This window comes from Antedon mediterranea, chromosome 3, assembly GCF_964355755.1.
Source record: "Antedon mediterranea chromosome 3, ecAntMedi1.1, whole genome shotgun sequence".
Lineage (NCBI taxonomy): Eukaryota > Metazoa > Echinodermata > Crinoidea > Comatulida > Antedonidae > Antedon > Antedon mediterranea.
The window spans coordinates 28,804,853-28,823,401 of NC_092672.1; the positions used below are offsets into that span (position 1 = coordinate 28,804,853).

The following is an 18,549-nucleotide window of genomic DNA, read 5'->3' on the forward strand; positions in this document are numbered from 1 at the left end:
ATATTTGTTAACATTTCAATGGTCACATGTATCACAAACTCTCACTCAGCTGCCACTACAAACATTCTTGTTACATCAAATGGAGAAGAGTTCCCTACTAAGGCTTTTCAGTTCAAATCTTCGGCAACTCCAACGATAACATCAGTTTCTCCATCATCTGGAAATTATGGCGACAGTATCACAATACGTGGAGTCAATTTTGGATCATCGGCAGCAGACGTTAAAGTAAACATTGATGGCAAAGAGTGTACTGTGGTAGGCAGCGTGACAGCGACAAAGATTGTCTGTCAGGTTCCTTCACACAGCGCTGGTGTGTATACCGTAGAAGCTGATGTATTCAACCTGGGGAAAGCTTCATCAGTTGAAACATTTGAGTACATTCTCTCAGTTGCGTCTAGTTTTCCCATTGATGGTAAGCACATTTTGGAAGTTTAATACAAAACCTTCTTAAATATTGCTGAAAAAGTTCTTCTACATGAAGTTAATTATGTTATGATGCCCAAAAGTTCGAGATATCATATCTAGAAAACATCACCTGATGTTGATTTAATCTAGGAAGCATAGCCACTCAATTACTTAAGTAAGCTCTTTTTATGTTGAAGAAAAAGAAACTCAAAAGAAATTTGCATTGTCACTTCTCTTAAAGATAAATGGATTTTGATATTTTTTTTTATCGTATTACAGGAAGTTTTGCTGGCACAAAAACACTAAACCTAACTGGTTTTAGTTTTGATGAAGATAGAACGAAGGTAACAGTATGTGGTAACCCATGTGATGTCACAACGGGGACATATACTTTTGTCCAGTGCCTAATACCGGTCAATGATGGAATTGGTAAATTGTTTGATATTGGTAAAATGTTATATTCATAATGCATAAGTACTACCTCCTTCCTCCAGCATCCCCACATATATCCATCAAAATGTTTGAAAAGGAAGAGTTGTAGCTCTTGTTTTTTACCTATTGTTTTTTGCCTATTTTCTAAAATGTCTCCATTTTTTGACAGCTTCATCAACAGTTATATGTGACATTGTTCTTTCTGTGGACAGTGGATTGATTGCCACCTTGTCAAACGCATTCACTTACAAGAGTTCACTAACAGCTACTATAAACTCAGTAAAACCAACAAGAGGGGGAACGGGTGGAGGAACTGATTTAACTATTACTGGTACTAGATTTAGGTATTAGACCATTTTTACAAACAATATAGAAAAGTAGGGTCTTCATGTTCATAATCATAAGTAATGTCATTCAATGCTAGATTTAACACTCCTCTATTTAACACTCTTCGAGGAGTTTCCATTTCCTCTTCTCCTAAGGTATTGACTAGTTCAAAATGCTCTTCACCTTCTTTCTTGTCGTCTTCTTTTTTTCTAAAATTTCTTAACTTAGTTAATTTTTCTTGTTTTGGTATGTTGTCTTTTTGTATGATTTATAGCATTTTTTCCATTGCTCGTTGGGTTGTTATTAATTGTAAATATTAATTAAACATTATAATATATCATTGAAGGTCTTCTGGCAATGTGGTGACTATTGATGGTTCTGAATGCATCATTTCTTCTGAATCGACTACCGTGATAGAATGTACAACAGAAGCTCATCAAGGTTCCATCAAGACTCATGTCAGAGTTGTGACAGATGATGATGACAACATTGCCACACAGGTAATAATCAAGCTATGTAACACATTTACCTTCATGTAACATAAATAATCAAGAATAGATAAGGTCTCTTGATCTATATTATTATTGAGATTTTCAATACTGGTATAGTACATTATCTATCAATTAATTATTTACAAATAACGCCTGGTCCATCCACAGTGACACAATGCATAATACTGTGATGGATATGGTACAACTACTTCCGAATAAACTCTAGCAAAACTTTAATAATACGAAGTTTGTGGGCAAATAAACCTTAACTTTATTTCCCAACACGAAATGCGCAGTCTGTTTGTTAACAAATTGATCTGTACATGTGTAAGTAACATGGAAGAATTCAGAACATTTGAGCATATATATGACAATTTGTAATTCTGAATTTACTATTTCAACTCAGTTCCATTGCAACTCACGTTATTTGTATAGGCCTGCTATTTAATCATCATTTAGTAGGTGTGGGCATACAGATACATGGATGTTTTTATCTTTAACAGAAAAATGCTGACTACTTTTACATAGATGTATGGTCATCCATTTGGTCTTGGGAAGGAAAACACCCTCCAATTGCAGGTCAATTTGTTTTAGTACCTGCCGGACAAACACTTCTGTTGGATATCGATACACCTATACTAGCAATGCTTTTAATTCAAGGTAATGTTATTTACAATGCAATGGTTAATTTAGTTTTGGTTGTGTGTGTTTTTGTTTTTTTCTCCATCTTGTCATTCATTTCAACTAAGCCCTTAAAGTTCCAATGGGAACATTATAAACAAGGCCAACAGCCATAAGTCGCGTGCTCTCAGAAAAAAAATGAACTTTCAAAAAGTAATGTACTTTAAAACTTTTCTGTACATCAAAACAGTTCAAAAAGTACAGAAAAGCGATAAAACGCATAGTGATACCGGACCGACAGACAGACCGACAGACCGACCGACCGACATAGTAAACTATTGAGTCGCGTCCACGCGACTAAAAACAAAACAATAATTAATAATACTGGGCTTTCAATTTGCGATGACATTTGAGCTGTGTGAATTATGCAATTTGTCTTAGTCATCGATCATCTGTCGTCAAATCTATATTCATTATTTCGCTAGCACCGTACACCTACAGAAAGGTATGTCTGTACAGAACATAATCCAAGGAAATCGATAAAATTCGGTATGATAATAAAGCCGATTTTCCACTAGGCGAATTTGTTCGTGCGAATCGAAGGCGTCAGCTAATACGCATGCGTAGAGAAGGATTTGGAATATGTAAACATGAATACACATGCGTACAAGCTGGCGCGTTCGATTCGCGCGAACAAATTCGCCTAGTGGAAAATCGGCTTAACAGTTGCCGAATAAATCTCAATGCACGCAGCATCCTAAACACGGTGATTGTGATACTTTTTTTGCTTAGGAGGTAAATTAATTTTCGATGAAAAGGATTTAGAGTTACATGCAGAAAACATTCTCATCACTGATGGAGGATTGTTGCAAGTTGGCACGGAAGAAGAACCATTCCAGCACAAAGCAACCATTATGATGCATGGTCACCAGCGTTCACAGGAACTTCCTCTTTTTGGTGCCAAGACTCTTGCTGTAAGAAATGGAACACTTGATCTTCATGGTAACTACATTTCATTCCTTCTGTATTTAACTTGTAAATTAAGCTTGTAAATGTCATTTTATAAAGTCTATGCAAAATATTCATAAATCTGATATCATAAGTACTGCTTGAGATTCTTAAATCTCCAGTACAAATACCCTCCTGTAATGCATTTTGAAAATGTGACATGCCTGTTTTATCAAATTTCCCTCTGGTATGCTGCCACTAATCGTTCCATGTTGCCACCTCATCCCCATTACTTCATTTTTTCATCTTCTTCTAAATTCTTTCTTTAGTTATTTTTATGTTCCATGATGTCGCTCCATACACCATCTTTTATTTGTATTTCACTTTTCCATATCACCCTTTCTTCTTGTGAAATGTTCAGTTCTTCTCCATCTATTTCTTGGATTTTTTTGTACAGGTATTCCAGTTCCTGTTACATGGACACATCTGGCAGAGTCTGCTGCAGCTGGAAGCACTACCATTGTATTGGAACAATCCGTCACATGGAACATCGGTGACCATATAGCAATTGCGTCTACTGGACATCGGCATAGCCAGCGGGAAATTGAGATGGTGCGAATTGTAGGTATGTAAGTAACGTGGTCATGGCTTTAGCTATTCATTGTAATGCTCAGTAATGCGTCAAATGTATATTAGCCACATAAGACCTGTAACTGAATATGCGTGTCCGGTATGGCACTCTGCCTTAACCATAGCACAATCCATGGAGCTTGAATCTATACAGAAACGCGCATGTAGAATAATTCTCGGACAAAAATATGCATCCTATGATCAAGCAATTAAACTACTTAATCTTAAATTTTTAGATCAAAGAAGAGAAGATATTCTTCTTGATTTTGCTAAAAATCTTAACAAAATCGTCCCTAACGCATTGAGAGGCGAAACGTGTGGCAGGATACTTAGAAATGCTAAGAAGCAAAGTGAAATATATGGCAATACTAAAAGATTCAACAACTCATGTTTCCCAGCACTGTGTAGACTAATTAATAAACCAAAATAAACACAACAATAATAATAATAATAAGTAATAAGTACTTTCATCAGTTTCTTCCATGTGTAATATCTCCTTTTTAAAAATATTTCTTTTTTAAACTTTTTAACTTTTTAATGTTGTAAATGTTGATGTTTGAAAGCTTGTACCAATTTTATATGTAAATCTCTCGCAATTCAGTTTTATTTTATATATACTGCAAAGAGAAATTTTAAATAAAAGCAGAATGAATGAAAGTAGGAATAGGTTTTAATGGATAGGTACTTTTTGATTTATGTTAGATGTATCGTCTGATGGACTGACACTTGAAGTTGAACCTGCACTTAAATTCGAGCACATCTCAATTGAGCAAATTCTAAATGGCGTGTTTTTATCAACTAAAGCTGAAGTTGGTCTTTTGACCCATAACGTTGTCGTTCGTGGATCAGTACAAGATGAATGGACAAAGAACATTCAAGCATGCAAAGACGATTCGTTTTTCGTAAACTTTGAATCAATAAACAAACATCATGTTCATGTTTTATGATATTTGAAGAAAATTCAAAAAGAGAACACACATTTTATGTGTAAATCATATTATTTATTTTTTTTATAGATCAATTTGCAACACAAACATGCTTTCAAGGCCGTTATGGCGAGGAGATTGGGAGTGAACAATTTGGTTCACAGATAATGCTATTTGGAAAATATAGAGATCAAGAACTTGTAAAAGGTCGCATTGAGTATGTCGAGGTCACTAATGCAGGACAGGCATTCCGTCTCGGACGTTACCCAATACACTTTCATTTCAATGGTGATGTTAGTGGTTCATACGTTCGTGGATGCGGAATCCATCATACTTTTAATCGGGCTGTTACAATCCACTCTGTGGACAACTTATTAGTAGAACACAACGTTGTATTCGATATCATGGGACATGCATATTTTATGGAGGATGGTAATGAAATGGAAAACACTATCCAATTCAATCTCGGAATCTTTGTCAAGAGTAGCTCTAGTCTGCTAAGCGTTGACGTAACACCTGCAGCATTCTGGATAACAAATCCTAACAATACTGTGCGACATAATGCAGCTGCCGGTGGCTCACATTTTGGGTTCTGGTACAATATGCCTGAAAATCCAGGTGGTCCTTCATATACAACATCAATGTGTCCTCGTAAAATGGTTATGGGTGAATTCAAAAACAACACTGCTCATTCCCAAGGCTGGTACGGCCTCTGGGTTTCCCCAGAATATCATCCAATTAAAGGTGGACAGTGCAACTCCAACACACCAACTCAGGCAAAGTTTTACAGTCTAACTGCTTGGAAGGTAGAAAGAGGGGCTGAGTGCATTGCCGTCGGCAGTGTCCAGTTTCATGATTTTTTAATTTCCGATGCTGATAAAGCAGGAATTGAATATCAAAAAATTGAAGCAGGTATTCCATTTGATAATGATGGAGCTCTTGTCAAGGATTCCACAATCATTGGATACAGTGGCATTTCAAAACAATCTGAATGCACATTAGCTGGTATCCGTGCTCCCCACAACTCTGGCCTGACCATTGATGGTGTTCACTTCATCAATTTTAAAGATAACCGTTGTGCAACTTTGCATTCCTGTTCCATGTGTTTGAGTAACCAGGGTGGATTCCACACACGAGTAAAAAATCTTGAGTTTACAGAATCTCCAAACAAAGCTGCGTTTCTATGGCAACATGAGCATTGGTTTGAAGATTTGGATGGCACTCTAACAGGATCAAACAAGGCCAATCAGAATGTTTTACCTAACAATCCGAACCTCCCACCAGCTCATTGTGCTAAAGATGACGCCTACAGCTTAGGTTTTGTTGATGGTGCTGCTTGTGACGATACAGTAAAACTTCACCGTATGGCATTTAATGCCGCTTTTCCATCTTCTCTTCGCTATAAAAATGCCTTATTTACTAATCAACATGGCACAAGCAGTATACTCTACCGTGCAAAACGACTAACGCATCTCAAAGGTTGGATGATAACATTAATAGAGGGAGACACATACAACTTCATTTTTGAAGATGTTGACCACGTGACCAACATTACGTATAAAGCGGATTTCTATAATTTTAACGATGGTGACTATGTTATTATTAATCATAACTTTACACAGAGTCCTGATGTGTTTGCAACGATCGGTTACGTTACAGCCAGTACACAACAAATGGTGACTTACGAGAACAACTACGGTGATTATTATTTTAATGATGATAACAACAACCTTTACTACTTAGGTAAGTAATCTGTATAATTATTTTTTTTCACATTTTTAACAATTCTATCGATATCGTATAAAAAACTAGAAACAAGTGAACTGACATTACTTACTAATTAATTACTGCAGTAACGCCAAATTAATTAACTGTGTTATTCATAGAAGCTATAATGTACATTTTGTTTTAAGCTTGTGTAGATTATTAGCATTCTTAGTCTTTGGCGTGTGGTGTGATAATTTCTAATTAATTTGTATTTCAATGCCGTTTGTAAAAGTATGTTCCCGGATGGTCGTAAAATCAAAGCAGAACTTGGTTTTGTCTAATATCGTTCGTATTCTCAACTATACATCCATACATGTACTGATGAAGAAAGTCTCTTTAGTGGTGACAATATAAATTAGACCTGAGACATTACTAAACTTCGACAATAGTTGACAGAAGGTTGAATATGTTTTGAAAGAGTAAAAGCAATCAAACTTTTTGTGACAAAAAATGGGATGTGCCCCTTGATGGACACGATGATGTCATTTTTAGTGCAGCTATGTTTTGTTTAGAAGTAGTACGATGCCGATTAAATTAGGTCCATTGCAAATTAAACTAAATGGTTCTGTTCTCCCCATGGTCAATCATGCAAAATTTTTGGGTGTATCCATTGATAGTCGTCTGACATGGAAACCCCATGTTATTGAGACAGAAAACAAAATCTCAAAAAATATTGGTATAATTTGTAGACTGGCATCTTTTCTTCCACATCATATTCTCCGAACACTCTACTGCTCCCTTGTTTTGCCATATCTTTTATATTGCAATATCGTTTGGTGTAACACATTCCCATCTAATTTAAATAAACTTCAAATACTACAAAAGAAAATCATTCGAATAATTTCGAATGTTTCACCTAGAACTAGTACAGATCCTTTATTTCGTTCTCTCAAATTATTAAAATTAACAGATATTAATATTTTCCAACAATGTTTATTTATTTACAAAAGCCAAAATGCTCTTCTTCCATCTCATTTACGCGATATGTTTTCTCCCAATTATGAATTTCACGGCTATTCCACAAGAATCCTCAATAACCTTCATATTCCTAAACATAAAAAGACTTCTTTTCAACATAATATTAGATTTACTGGACCCAAGATATGGAACTCACTTCCTAACAAAATTACAACTTCTGCAAACAAACATAGCTTCGTCTTTAACACTAAACAATATCTAATACAAAAGTAAATTAATTAACTAGTTATATTCTAGGTATCAGTTTTTTATTGTTTTCATATTCCGTCATGGTAATTACTTTATTCCTATATACCATTTACTATTATTTACTAATTTGATTTTAGTTACTTTTTGTTTTGTTCAGGCACTTTCAACACAAGCTTTTGCTTTTTAGAAATTGTGCCTCCTTCATAATATTGTTTTATTCATGTTAAAGATGAGAAAAAAAAATTGTATTGTTTTAACTATCTTTGTTCTCGTCATGAATTTTGTGTATTATATTATTTATTTTGTATATTATGAAGGAAATAAATGTTATTATGAAATGAAATGAAATGAAATATCACTACCATATTTTGGCACATCACATTTTTTTGACTAGACTAGGCTTAAAGTATAAATATTTAGAGAATACATAAACTGTAATATAATTTACATTTCCCTGAAAACAAAGTAAATTTATTTAAAACTAAAATAAAATAAGAGATTCTATATTAGGGAGGTTTCGCAACGCTACGAATACGATAACGAAAACGGATACGTCACGCACACGTATTCGTTTTCGCAAGACAGTAAAAATCTGTTTTGAATGGCAACGAAATATTGAGGGCGCCGTCCAAAATATGATTGCGGTAAATTTGAACGAAGCGCATGTTTCATGGCTGCCTAGGCCTAGCGTAACATCAAAGCCAGTGAGGACTTTAAAAACTGTTATTTATCAAAATTTACCTGGCATTTTAGTAAATTACTTTTAGTAAATTACTTTCAATAAATCTATAATTATATTATAATCATGAATAATTCCTGATTCAAATGCAAAATGTGCAAAATAGATCAAAAACTATACTCGTTTTGTAGTTACGAATATGACTGGTGATATTCGTCAACACGAATCCGCTTTACGAATTTGAAATGGGGATCAGCTTTCACAAATGTGTGACGTATTCGTTATCGTATTCGTAAGGTTGCGAAACCTCCCTATTTTGAACATTTTTGTACCTCTGTGACTACTGAGGTAGAACTGATGTACTGTAGTCGTTGTTTACTACCTTTTTCGCATCTACAAAAAGTAACAAATTGTAAAAAGTTGTAACTAGGTGTCCATAGTGTGAAGGTAATTTGTTTAAATTCTTTGGGAGAAAAACACACAAGCGCACGAGAATGTGTACTTTAAACTAGGATTTAACCAGGGAAGAGTGAAATTACACTGTAAATTCACTCTTCGCTCTGGATTTAACTAACTGTCCTAATTGAAGCTACTATACGAAAATACATTCTTTTTGTGAGGTTCTCTATGCGTGTATATGAAAACGTGCCATAAATCGGAAGTTCAACCAATGTTATATGTTTAAATTAACAGTGTAGGTCCTATGCCGTGTGAAAATATCAGAGTTAAAAACCCAATCATTTTTCATTACCACTTTTTCTATTCAATAGTATCTGGAAAAGACATATACTCAACTGAAGGAGACAAACTATCAATTAACCTACAAGTTTATAGATGCTATTACCTCGACTGTATTCCACCTGTTCCTGAACCTCCTGCAGAAGGCAGACCAGATAACGCTTCTGTGCTTCTATGGTCCACGACTGAGGCTTGGGAAGGAGTGGAGGATGGATGGGGTGGTAATGATAATGAATCATTTGTACTGCCAAAAGACGGTGATGATGTCATGATCCTGTCTGGTATGTAGAAGACACAAACATATCTTTAGGAAAGCAATTTTGTTTTTAAGTTTTACTTTCTGATTTATGATTCAAGACATCATGGTTGTTCATAACACATACACCAGTTAGATAGTGCTGTGATATAGCCATGGCTTGGAGTCTCCTGTGATATTAGAGACCTTTTGATTTTGAAAGAATATGACTTATTACGTCATGGATGTACTACTTGCATACATTTAGTTTTGTTTGCCATTTACAAGTAGTCAGAACCAAATTTGTTGATTCTAGTCCCAGGTGACAACCTTGGAGTTTATGTTACCACAGACACGTACGTACATTTGGACATTTTTTAGGTATTTATAGACGCTGGACCACAACTTGGACAATATGTATTATTATTATTATTATTATTATTATTATTATTATTATTATTATTATGCCTAATTTACACAGAAGTCATAGCTCGTCCGAAACTAAACTTTCTAATATATTATTATTGTTTGTAGGAAAGTGGGTTGTTGCTGATGTTGCTCTGCCGAGGATGAATCGACTCTATATTTATGGCACCCTAGAGATTGAAGATACTAGAGACAATTATATAAACGCAACTTATATCGTTATATATGGTGATGGAGTCTTGATTATTGGATGGGAGAAATCACCATTTCAACACCAATTAAAAATGTTCTTGAATGGAAACCATTTTACCGAAGACATTCCTCTACAAAACGGACCAAATTTGGGAGCTAAAGTTTTGGGTAAGTCTTTTAAAATCAAACCTGGTTCAATAAATATGGGGTAAATTTGTAACCTGTTTAATCATCTGACGTTTATTCCAATATGTATTATGTATTATATTATTTAATTTCTATTGTTGCAATATTGGAATGTAATTATCTAACCATTTTAAGCTTTTTTATTTTATTTTATTAATATTTCCATATATCTAAGCCATCCTGTAATTGTAATTTCTGTTGAATCAAAGAAATGAAATAAAATAAGTAATGAATGAATAACAAAGCACAGAGAAAAGTAATGATAAACATACATACTTTTCTTTCACAATCCACATGAGCAATATTCTATACATTTTGGTCCATATGGCCATACCATTGTGTTTCATTGTATTCTCCAGAAAATAACCTACAGTACAAAAATGCTATAAGAATAAAGGAATTAGTAACATTTCTACATGGTAAAACAACTTTAGAGTTTTGAAATAATATTAGTAAAATTATGAAAGTAAAAACAAACAAACAGGAATAGTTCAATGTTTAAAACTTTGCTAACTATATATATGGATAGTCTGCAAGACTTCGAAGAATAAGAATAATATTCTGCAGCTAATTATAGAGAACACTATAAAACGATGTGTTTCATTAATGTAGGTGTATTCGGTCGTTTGGAGATGCATGGTATTTCTCCCAATATCACATGGACACAATTGAGCAGTTCTCTCATCGCTGGCGATGACATCATCTATCTCAAAGAAAATGTAACTTGGCAAGTAGGAGATGAGATTGTGGTGGCATCAACATCGTATGAGGCTTGGGAAACTGAAACGTTCATGATAATTGAAATCATTGATGAACATACTGTACGAATCAATGACACAGCCAAGTATAAACACATAGGTATTTATTTTTAAATAACTAGATTTGCTTATCATTATCAATATTGGAGTGTGTATACTTTTGTCTTGTTGTCTTATTTGTTATTATATTAAATACTGTTAAAATGTCAAGATATTAATTAGTCATTGAATTCATTTAAATGGCTGTTTCCACCTTCACTTTGATCATATTCCCTGTAAAACTTAAAATGCTTGAAATTGTTTTGGTATGCTAAATGTTACTTGTACACCCGTAGTGCTCACAATAGTAGCACCAAAGTTAGTTTCTTTGAAGATAAACAATATAAGCTGCAAACGAGCCATGTCCTCGAAAATTGAGACCTAGACAAATTTGTCGACTACTATTATCGAGTGTGTAGTACGGTAGTAGAGTTTTGCTTTAAGACCAGGATTGTGTAAAGAGATAATGATAGTGAATTTAGAATTCGAAACATTTGCAACTAACTTAATTAATTCTTCCCCGAATAAATGTTTCCCCTATTATATTACATTTCATTTATCAAAAACTGGATAACCTTTGGCTGGGCACAAAGAATACACTTTTTGAACAATCGAGAGAGGTTTATGTTATTGTATTAAACATATAGAAGAATAGGAAACAGATTATTTTAACTGCATTACACACTATTCCAGCTGAAACGGTTACTCTTGAAGATGAATCTCTGACATACACAGAATCTGCTGAAGTAGGCCTTCTAACAAGAAACATTCAAATTATTGGTGCTGACTACACTAATTTGTTTGAAGAGTCATTTGGAGCTAGAGTTCTGATTGGAAAATATAACCAATATGGTATAGAATACAAAGGTAAAAATTATAAACATATAATATTTAAATAATATATTGAGGTTGCAGTCTTTTTTTAAAAAAGAGCTATCACACTATACAAGAAACTAGAAATAATTGCAAAGTACAAGTGATTGCTGCTACGCAAAACAAAATAGTCTAAACTGCACAACTATATTAAGCTACCACTAAATTTAGTAAGCATCGGTTTAGTTTACCAACAAAACAAAATAATAATATCAAAAAACTATTTTTAACATTCCATTTGGTCATTACATAAAATGAAGTTTACTATCCTGTCATACATTCCGATTCTTTAAATGCTATCTAAATAATTATACTGCTACTATACTTAAAGGTTATGCAAAAATCTCTAATGTTGAGTTTAAACATTCTGGACAAGAAGGCTGGACAGATTTTTACGACCCACGTTATTCGGTTGCTTTCTTGGATATTGGAGAAGTTACTGTAGAAAGCCCTTCGTTTGTACGAGAATGTACATTTCATAATGGCTTCAGTCCTGCTATTGGAGTGTTCGGTACTTCAGGACTAACAATTCAGGATAATGTTATTCACCACACCGTTGGAGCAGGTAAAACAAAAGAAGATTTATTTTTATATTTTTTTAAACTATAATGATAATATTTGTATCATAAGTTTAATACATTATGACATTTGCATATTGATAATTCTTTGAATTGCAGGTATTATTGCATGGGGGAGAGACCATAAAATACTGCATAATCTAGTGACACTGACTGTCTTTCCGGGTACATATCAAGACCGCTACAATGCTGAGGAGGATATATCATGGCCAGCAGGTATTGAAATTGAGAGCTCCAGAGATGTCATCCTACAAAACAACACTGTGGCAGGTTCTGAGAGGGTGCTTTACCACATTAGTGGTGAGATCTGTGACGTTGAAAGTCAGTGGAATAACAACGAAGGACACACTTCTTTGCACGGTATCCATCTTATGAACGAGGATGGTCAGAGGGGCTGTACAAAGATCGCTAATTTCTTCATCTGGAAGAATTGGGATTATGGAGTTTATTTCCAATTGTCAAGTTCCGTTGTAATGACTGGATTTATTCTTGCTGATAACAATATTGGGGTGATGCCATTTGTCTTTGGTCCATCTTCTCTTAGTCATAAAGCTGTTGATAAGTATGTGAGAATGGAGTCATCTTTTATAATTGGTACAAGTCCGTTCTTTGATTGTGATGAGTTTCAGGTATGTTAGTTGGTCAATAACATTGCAAGGGTTCCTACTTAATATCATGATTCTTTGTTAAACCATGGATATAGAGGTCGAGTACAATCAATTCAATTCCATTCAATTTAATAAACTTTATTGTCAAACTCATAAATGGCTTGAAACTTTGGCTGAAAGTACACACATTAAAATTGTCTAAAAACATTGTCGCACTAACAGTAAAAAAGAATAAAACCACATACAACAGAGAACAAGATGTTATATAAAAAAGTTAAAAGAGGACACAAAAAGTACAAAAAGAGTTAAAAATACAGATTTAAAATACTTATTGCAGTTATCGTTTCCACCTTAAATTAAAATGCCTCATAGCAGATGGGAGTAAGGATCTACGTAGGCGTTCAGTGTTCCAGCGAGGATATGTAATGCGCCCAGACCGGCTTAACGTAATGTACTGGTTAAGGGGGTGGCTAACATCTGACATAATAACTTTAAGCTTATTTGTAAGTGCGTTGTTAACAACTTCATCTGATTTCTTAATATCGTTTCCTATTATCTTTTTGGCAGATTTACTTATTCTTTGTACTTTTTTCATGCATTGCTGGTGTAAATTGTTGAACCAAACTATTGCATTAAAAGTTAAAACAGATAAAATAACAGATTCATAAAATAGAGTCAAGATCCTATTGCACACATGAAATTTCTTCAATCTTCTCAAAAAGTACAGTCGTTTATAACAATTTGTGGTAACTAACTTAGTGTTTTCCTTCCAATTAAGTTTATCATCGATTACTGTGCCTAGATACTTAAAGTTACTAACAACTTCCACTTCATCGTTTAATATACATAGCTTAGCATGTGTTTTGTTACCTTTTCTAAAATCAATGATCATTTCTTTAGTCTTGTTAACATTTAATTTTAGATAGTTATTAGAACAACAAGTAGAAAAATAACTGACATTATCAAAATATGACTTAGGGTCATTATGTTTTTATCAGGCCAACTAGACCGGTGTCATCAGCGTATTTCACAGTAAAGCATTTGGTTAAAACTAGATCATCTGAACATTTAAAATCATTAGTATATAAAGAAAATAAAATAGGAGATAAAACACAACCTTGTGGTGCACCAGTATTGCACATAAGTTTTTCTGAAGTATTATCATTAAAACAGACGAATTGTTCCCTATCTTTTAAAAAATTATTGATCCATAAAATAGTAGCTGGATTTATACCCAAGACATTCATTTTCTCCATTAAAATATGAGGTTGCAAAGTGTTAAAAGCGGATGAAAAATCTAAGAATAAAACTCTGGCATACGAATTTGGCCTGTCAACATGACCAAGTATTTTATGTAATAAAGTTTTAACTGCATCTTCTACACCCCTTTTGGAACGGTAGGCAAATTGACAGGGATCCAAAAGACTCTCAGTCTCACTTAAAATCTCATTCTTAATTAATTTTTTGAAACATTTCATAGGTACAGCAGTTATGGCAATGGGCCTATAGTCATTGAGAGCTTCAGGTTTATTATTCTTTGGCAGGGGGTGAATTAAGGATTTTTTCCAGATTCTAGGAATTTCAAATGTACGCAGTGACCAGTTGAACAACAACGAAAACACTTGCGAGAGTTGCTCATTGCACTCTTTTAGCACCTTTCCACTGACTTTATCCGTTTAACTGACAATCACGTTTAATGATAGAGGTGCATATTTAAAAATGCGCAGTGTCTAATATAAATCTTTCCATTATTTTGACAGTTACTATTTATATCATACCATTGGCAGTCTGCTGATCACGGTTGTTTTCTTTGATCTGTACTCGTTGTTTCTCTATTCCTTTACTGTAAAACAGAAGTAATATTGATTTTTTAAAGCTCTGTCAATTGTTTAATCAATCTTAACGCTTATTGATTTTATTTTGTTCAGAATAAGCCCGAGAATGCACGCCAAAGTTTTGCATGGCGTGCACCTCGTGGCCCAGATCAAGGCAATACTGGATTCGTGTGGGCAAATTTCATGTCTAGTGGAAATCTGGCTCCGAGGTTTCCATTCCCATTCCATGATCTCAGGGATTACCCAGCTATTGCTGGAAGCACAAGATTGCAGGGTATGTATAAGCGTGAAAGAACTTTACTTACTTGGATAAACCTAAACCCAATTTGTTTTATTCTATACAGAACATACCCGACTATTGTTAGATTTTGCAAGGTACAGTATTAGCATGTAATGAGCTTCCTCACAAAATCTGGAATTGGCACTGTTTCCATTCCTTAATCTTAGATATATCAAACTAATACTCTAAAGCTCTGTCTACACTACCAAACGTTATGTTATAAACAAATGTGATGTGCCTATAATGAACACGATGATGCCATATCACTACCATAATTATTTAAGCACATCACACTTGTTTTGTCAAATTAATTTGATAGTGTAGACAGTGCTTAAGTGCATTGGAAAACGATATGCATGAAATAAGCCTCTCTACTTTGATAAACATAAAAAATATATTCACCATCTTAAGAAAATGGAGGTTTTCCGGTAGTACTGTTTTATCAAATCTATTTTTTATTAATTCTCTGTTGAAATCATAATAATAATAATATGGCTGCCCCTGCATCTAGTATCTACCTCAGACTTATTGGCCCATGCCTTTCCTCTGGTCAAGGTGGGCACTGGACGAGAGAAGCCCTTGTTCACTGTTAGGACCAATTAAGGTGCTTTTGGCTTTGTTTGTATAATAATAACCTAAAATGAACATATTTGACTATTCAAAAAGGTAAACAATTTATTTTTTGAGATGGTGCATCTTTCTGTATCAACAGATGTCACCTTCTCCTATTTTGGTACCGTCTGTAATAAAGACCATTACGCTATTATGACCAACCCGGCAAATGAAGATGTTATCCACCCGATGTTTGTAGCAGGAACAAAGATGTTAACAGTCAGAGACGAGAACAAGGTTTACATACATAGACCTCCTCTATCGTAAGTATTCACCACTTACAGTATATTTTTTCTGCCACCTGCTTTTGAAAGTGTGAATCTCTCATATTGCTGAAGATTCTTGAGTTGAACACGAAAAAAATATATACAAAATGAATATAACCCAAGGAAATGTGTTACTTGAATTAATTTGATGACCATGTTTTTTCTTATACAACATACAGACTAAAACTCATCCTTACTGCAAGATTGTTATAAAAATCTTGTCAAGCTGTAAACAGTGTTGCTTGGATCTAAACATGATTGTAGTAGTTTAACGTATACTGCGGTGCAAGGCCACGGGAATAGTATGTGTTATAATTGATCAACTTACTTTGGAATTATTTTTTTATTTAATTATATAATTAGTAAAGTAGATCCTTCGGATTGTGTGGACATGGACTGTGATGGATTTAAGAAAGCAATGATCAGAGATGAAGATGGCGGACTTCTAGGACGATCACAACCAGGTTACGTAATTCCAGATTCTGCATACGAATGGGATGGAGATCCGAGACATGGAGTTGGTGACTACAGGATTCCAAAAGCTATGGTTACTGACATCGATGGTAGTAGAATTCCATATGATAAAAAATGTCCATATAAAGGTTGGTTGATTTAGGTTTTAGTGTAAACTGTCAAGTATCGTCAAATTAGCAAATATATCATCTTAACGGTATTTTAACTCAAGGTTGTTTTGCTTAAACCAGGTTTCCAAATAACTTGTGGCATAGTCTTTCATCAAATACAAAGTCATTCATTATGAAAAATAACTGGTTAATTAATAATGACAACCTTTCTCTTAAGCACTTCTTAACTATCTTGACTTTAGGAAGAATTATAGCTTAGAATCCATGAAAACAAGAAATTGTCCAAAAACAAGATTTAGATTTAGTTGAAAAAAATCTTTTCTATAATAGATTTTGAACACTTGTTTTCAGAATGCATTTCAACAGCATGTTAGTGTTTTATTGGCCTCCTGATTTAGAGAGTTACTATTCTGTGTAGATTTTATTTGTATATAATTTGCTCTTTTTCTTTAAGGTATTATTGGTACAGAAGACTGCATATGGCATGACTCTTGGCAGGCTTTTGAATGCTATGACTACGAATATGCTATGTTGATAATTGAAAGTCTTGACCCAGACACAGAAGTACGACGTCTTTCACCTATCGCTATTTTGTCTAATGGTTACGTTGATTTGATCAATGGACCTCAAGATCACGGCTGGTGTCATGGGTACACATGTCAAGAGCGCATCAGCACATTTATGTCTATCGTTGCAATTGGAGAGACTTATGAGATGTATATGAGTTCAACAAATCCTGAAAAGTTAAGATTACGTTTTCTGAACACAACTCCAGATCAGAAAATAGTTGTCGGCATATGGTATGCCAATCCTCAACGTTTAGATGTGTACCACCAAGGTCGCTATGTCATGCCAAATAACGGGCAGCTGTATGGAGATACGTTCATATGGGTTCCAGAAAATCCAAACGGACCAGACGATCAGTTCATGCCAACTCCTGACTCCAACATTTATGGCGAGAACTATTTTGATCGCGATTGGCAGATTCTTTGGATACTCATACGCGGTAGTGATCCAATTGACATTATCACCACACCAGTTGTAATGGTTGATGTTGGTGTGGCTCCTGTTGATGTTGATGACTTCTACGAAGAAGATCTTGTTAACAATCTTGCCAGTTTGCTTGGAATCGATGATTCTCAGATTCGAGTTGTTAGTGTCATTAGAGAAGGCAAACGTCGAAAAAGATCCAACGAAATTAAAGTTGTAATGGAGATTGGGGAATCACCAAGTGAATCATTAAACAGTTCAGATAGTTTAGGTAAATAAAGATTTACATAAAAATTAACTAAGTAATTCAACATTATTGTTGAAGATATTTTTTTTAATCAACATTTTTTGTATAGCCAACAACAAGAATGTTATTTTCTTCATTACAGGTAATTCAATCCTTCAATATGATGACCTTGTTAACCTTCAAACAGAATTAGTTAACGCAGCACAGACTGATACTTTGTCAGAGAGCCTTGAAGTTGAGGTTACATCATTAGCTATGACCGATCCTTCTCCACCAGCTGTAGACCCAACAGGGGGCGTGAGAGCAACAAATGAAACAGGAGGTCCAAGTACAGGCAACGAAACGTTAGTCCATTTTGAAGCATTTAAATTCGATATCTTACATACAACAAGAAATTAGCAAAGTAGAGGACTGATGACTGCCTTTCTTTTGAGGTTAATAACAAATTTGAATTTGTCGATCCATTTATGAGTCAGCAATTGCGTCATTTTAACATGTATCCTATCAAATACTTTAATTGTATTCCCAGCATGTGTGACTCATTTTTACCCGATCTAACGTTTATACCCGTATTTTGTACATAATAAACATAAATATAAAAATAAACATAATTTAAATCAGGTATGCTGAGAAGCAGACTGAAGAGGAGGAGGCAATGGCCAGTGAGCTAGGAGTAGAGATCATCTATGAATTTCCAAGCTCTATGAGT

At 34.4% G+C, this 18,549-nt stretch overlaps 1 protein-coding gene across 1 annotated transcript; it reads left to right on the plus strand.

Annotated features, from left to right (window-relative positions):
* Positions 1 to 18: 18 nt before the first annotated feature.
* Positions 19 to 17,872, plus strand: LOC140044262 (fibrocystin-L-like). The gene is made up of 19 exons (XM_072088740.1): positions 19 to 412; positions 685 to 834; positions 1,007 to 1,181; positions 1,511 to 1,664; positions 2,159 to 2,315; positions 3,069 to 3,278; positions 3,682 to 3,849; positions 4,557 to 4,746; positions 4,860 to 6,523; positions 9,092 to 9,412; positions 9,901 to 10,152; positions 10,783 to 11,028; positions 11,682 to 11,834; positions 12,172 to 12,405; positions 12,518 to 13,047; positions 14,961 to 15,135; positions 15,854 to 16,016; positions 16,383 to 16,621; positions 17,058 to 17,872. The coding sequence occupies exons 1-19, from the start codon at positions 19 to 21 to the stop codon at positions 17,870 to 17,872; spliced, it is 6,390 nt and encodes a 2,129-aa protein (XP_071944841.1).
* Positions 17,873 to 18,549: the final 677 nt, after the last annotated feature.

Excerpts from the sequence above, each read along its gene's own strand:
- LOC140044262 (XM_072088740.1), top strand. The coding sequence starts at position 19 with ATGGTCACATGTATCACAAACTCTCACTCAGCTGCCACTACAAACATT. Across the intron at positions 413-684 it reads GTCTAGTTTTCCCATTGATG|GAAGTTTTGCTGGCACAAAA; the intron begins GTAAGCACATTT and ends ATCGTATTACAG. Across the intron at positions 11,029-11,681 it reads AGCCAAGTATAAACACATAG|ATGAATCTCTGACATACACA; the intron begins GTATTTATTTTT and ends TTACTCTTGAAG.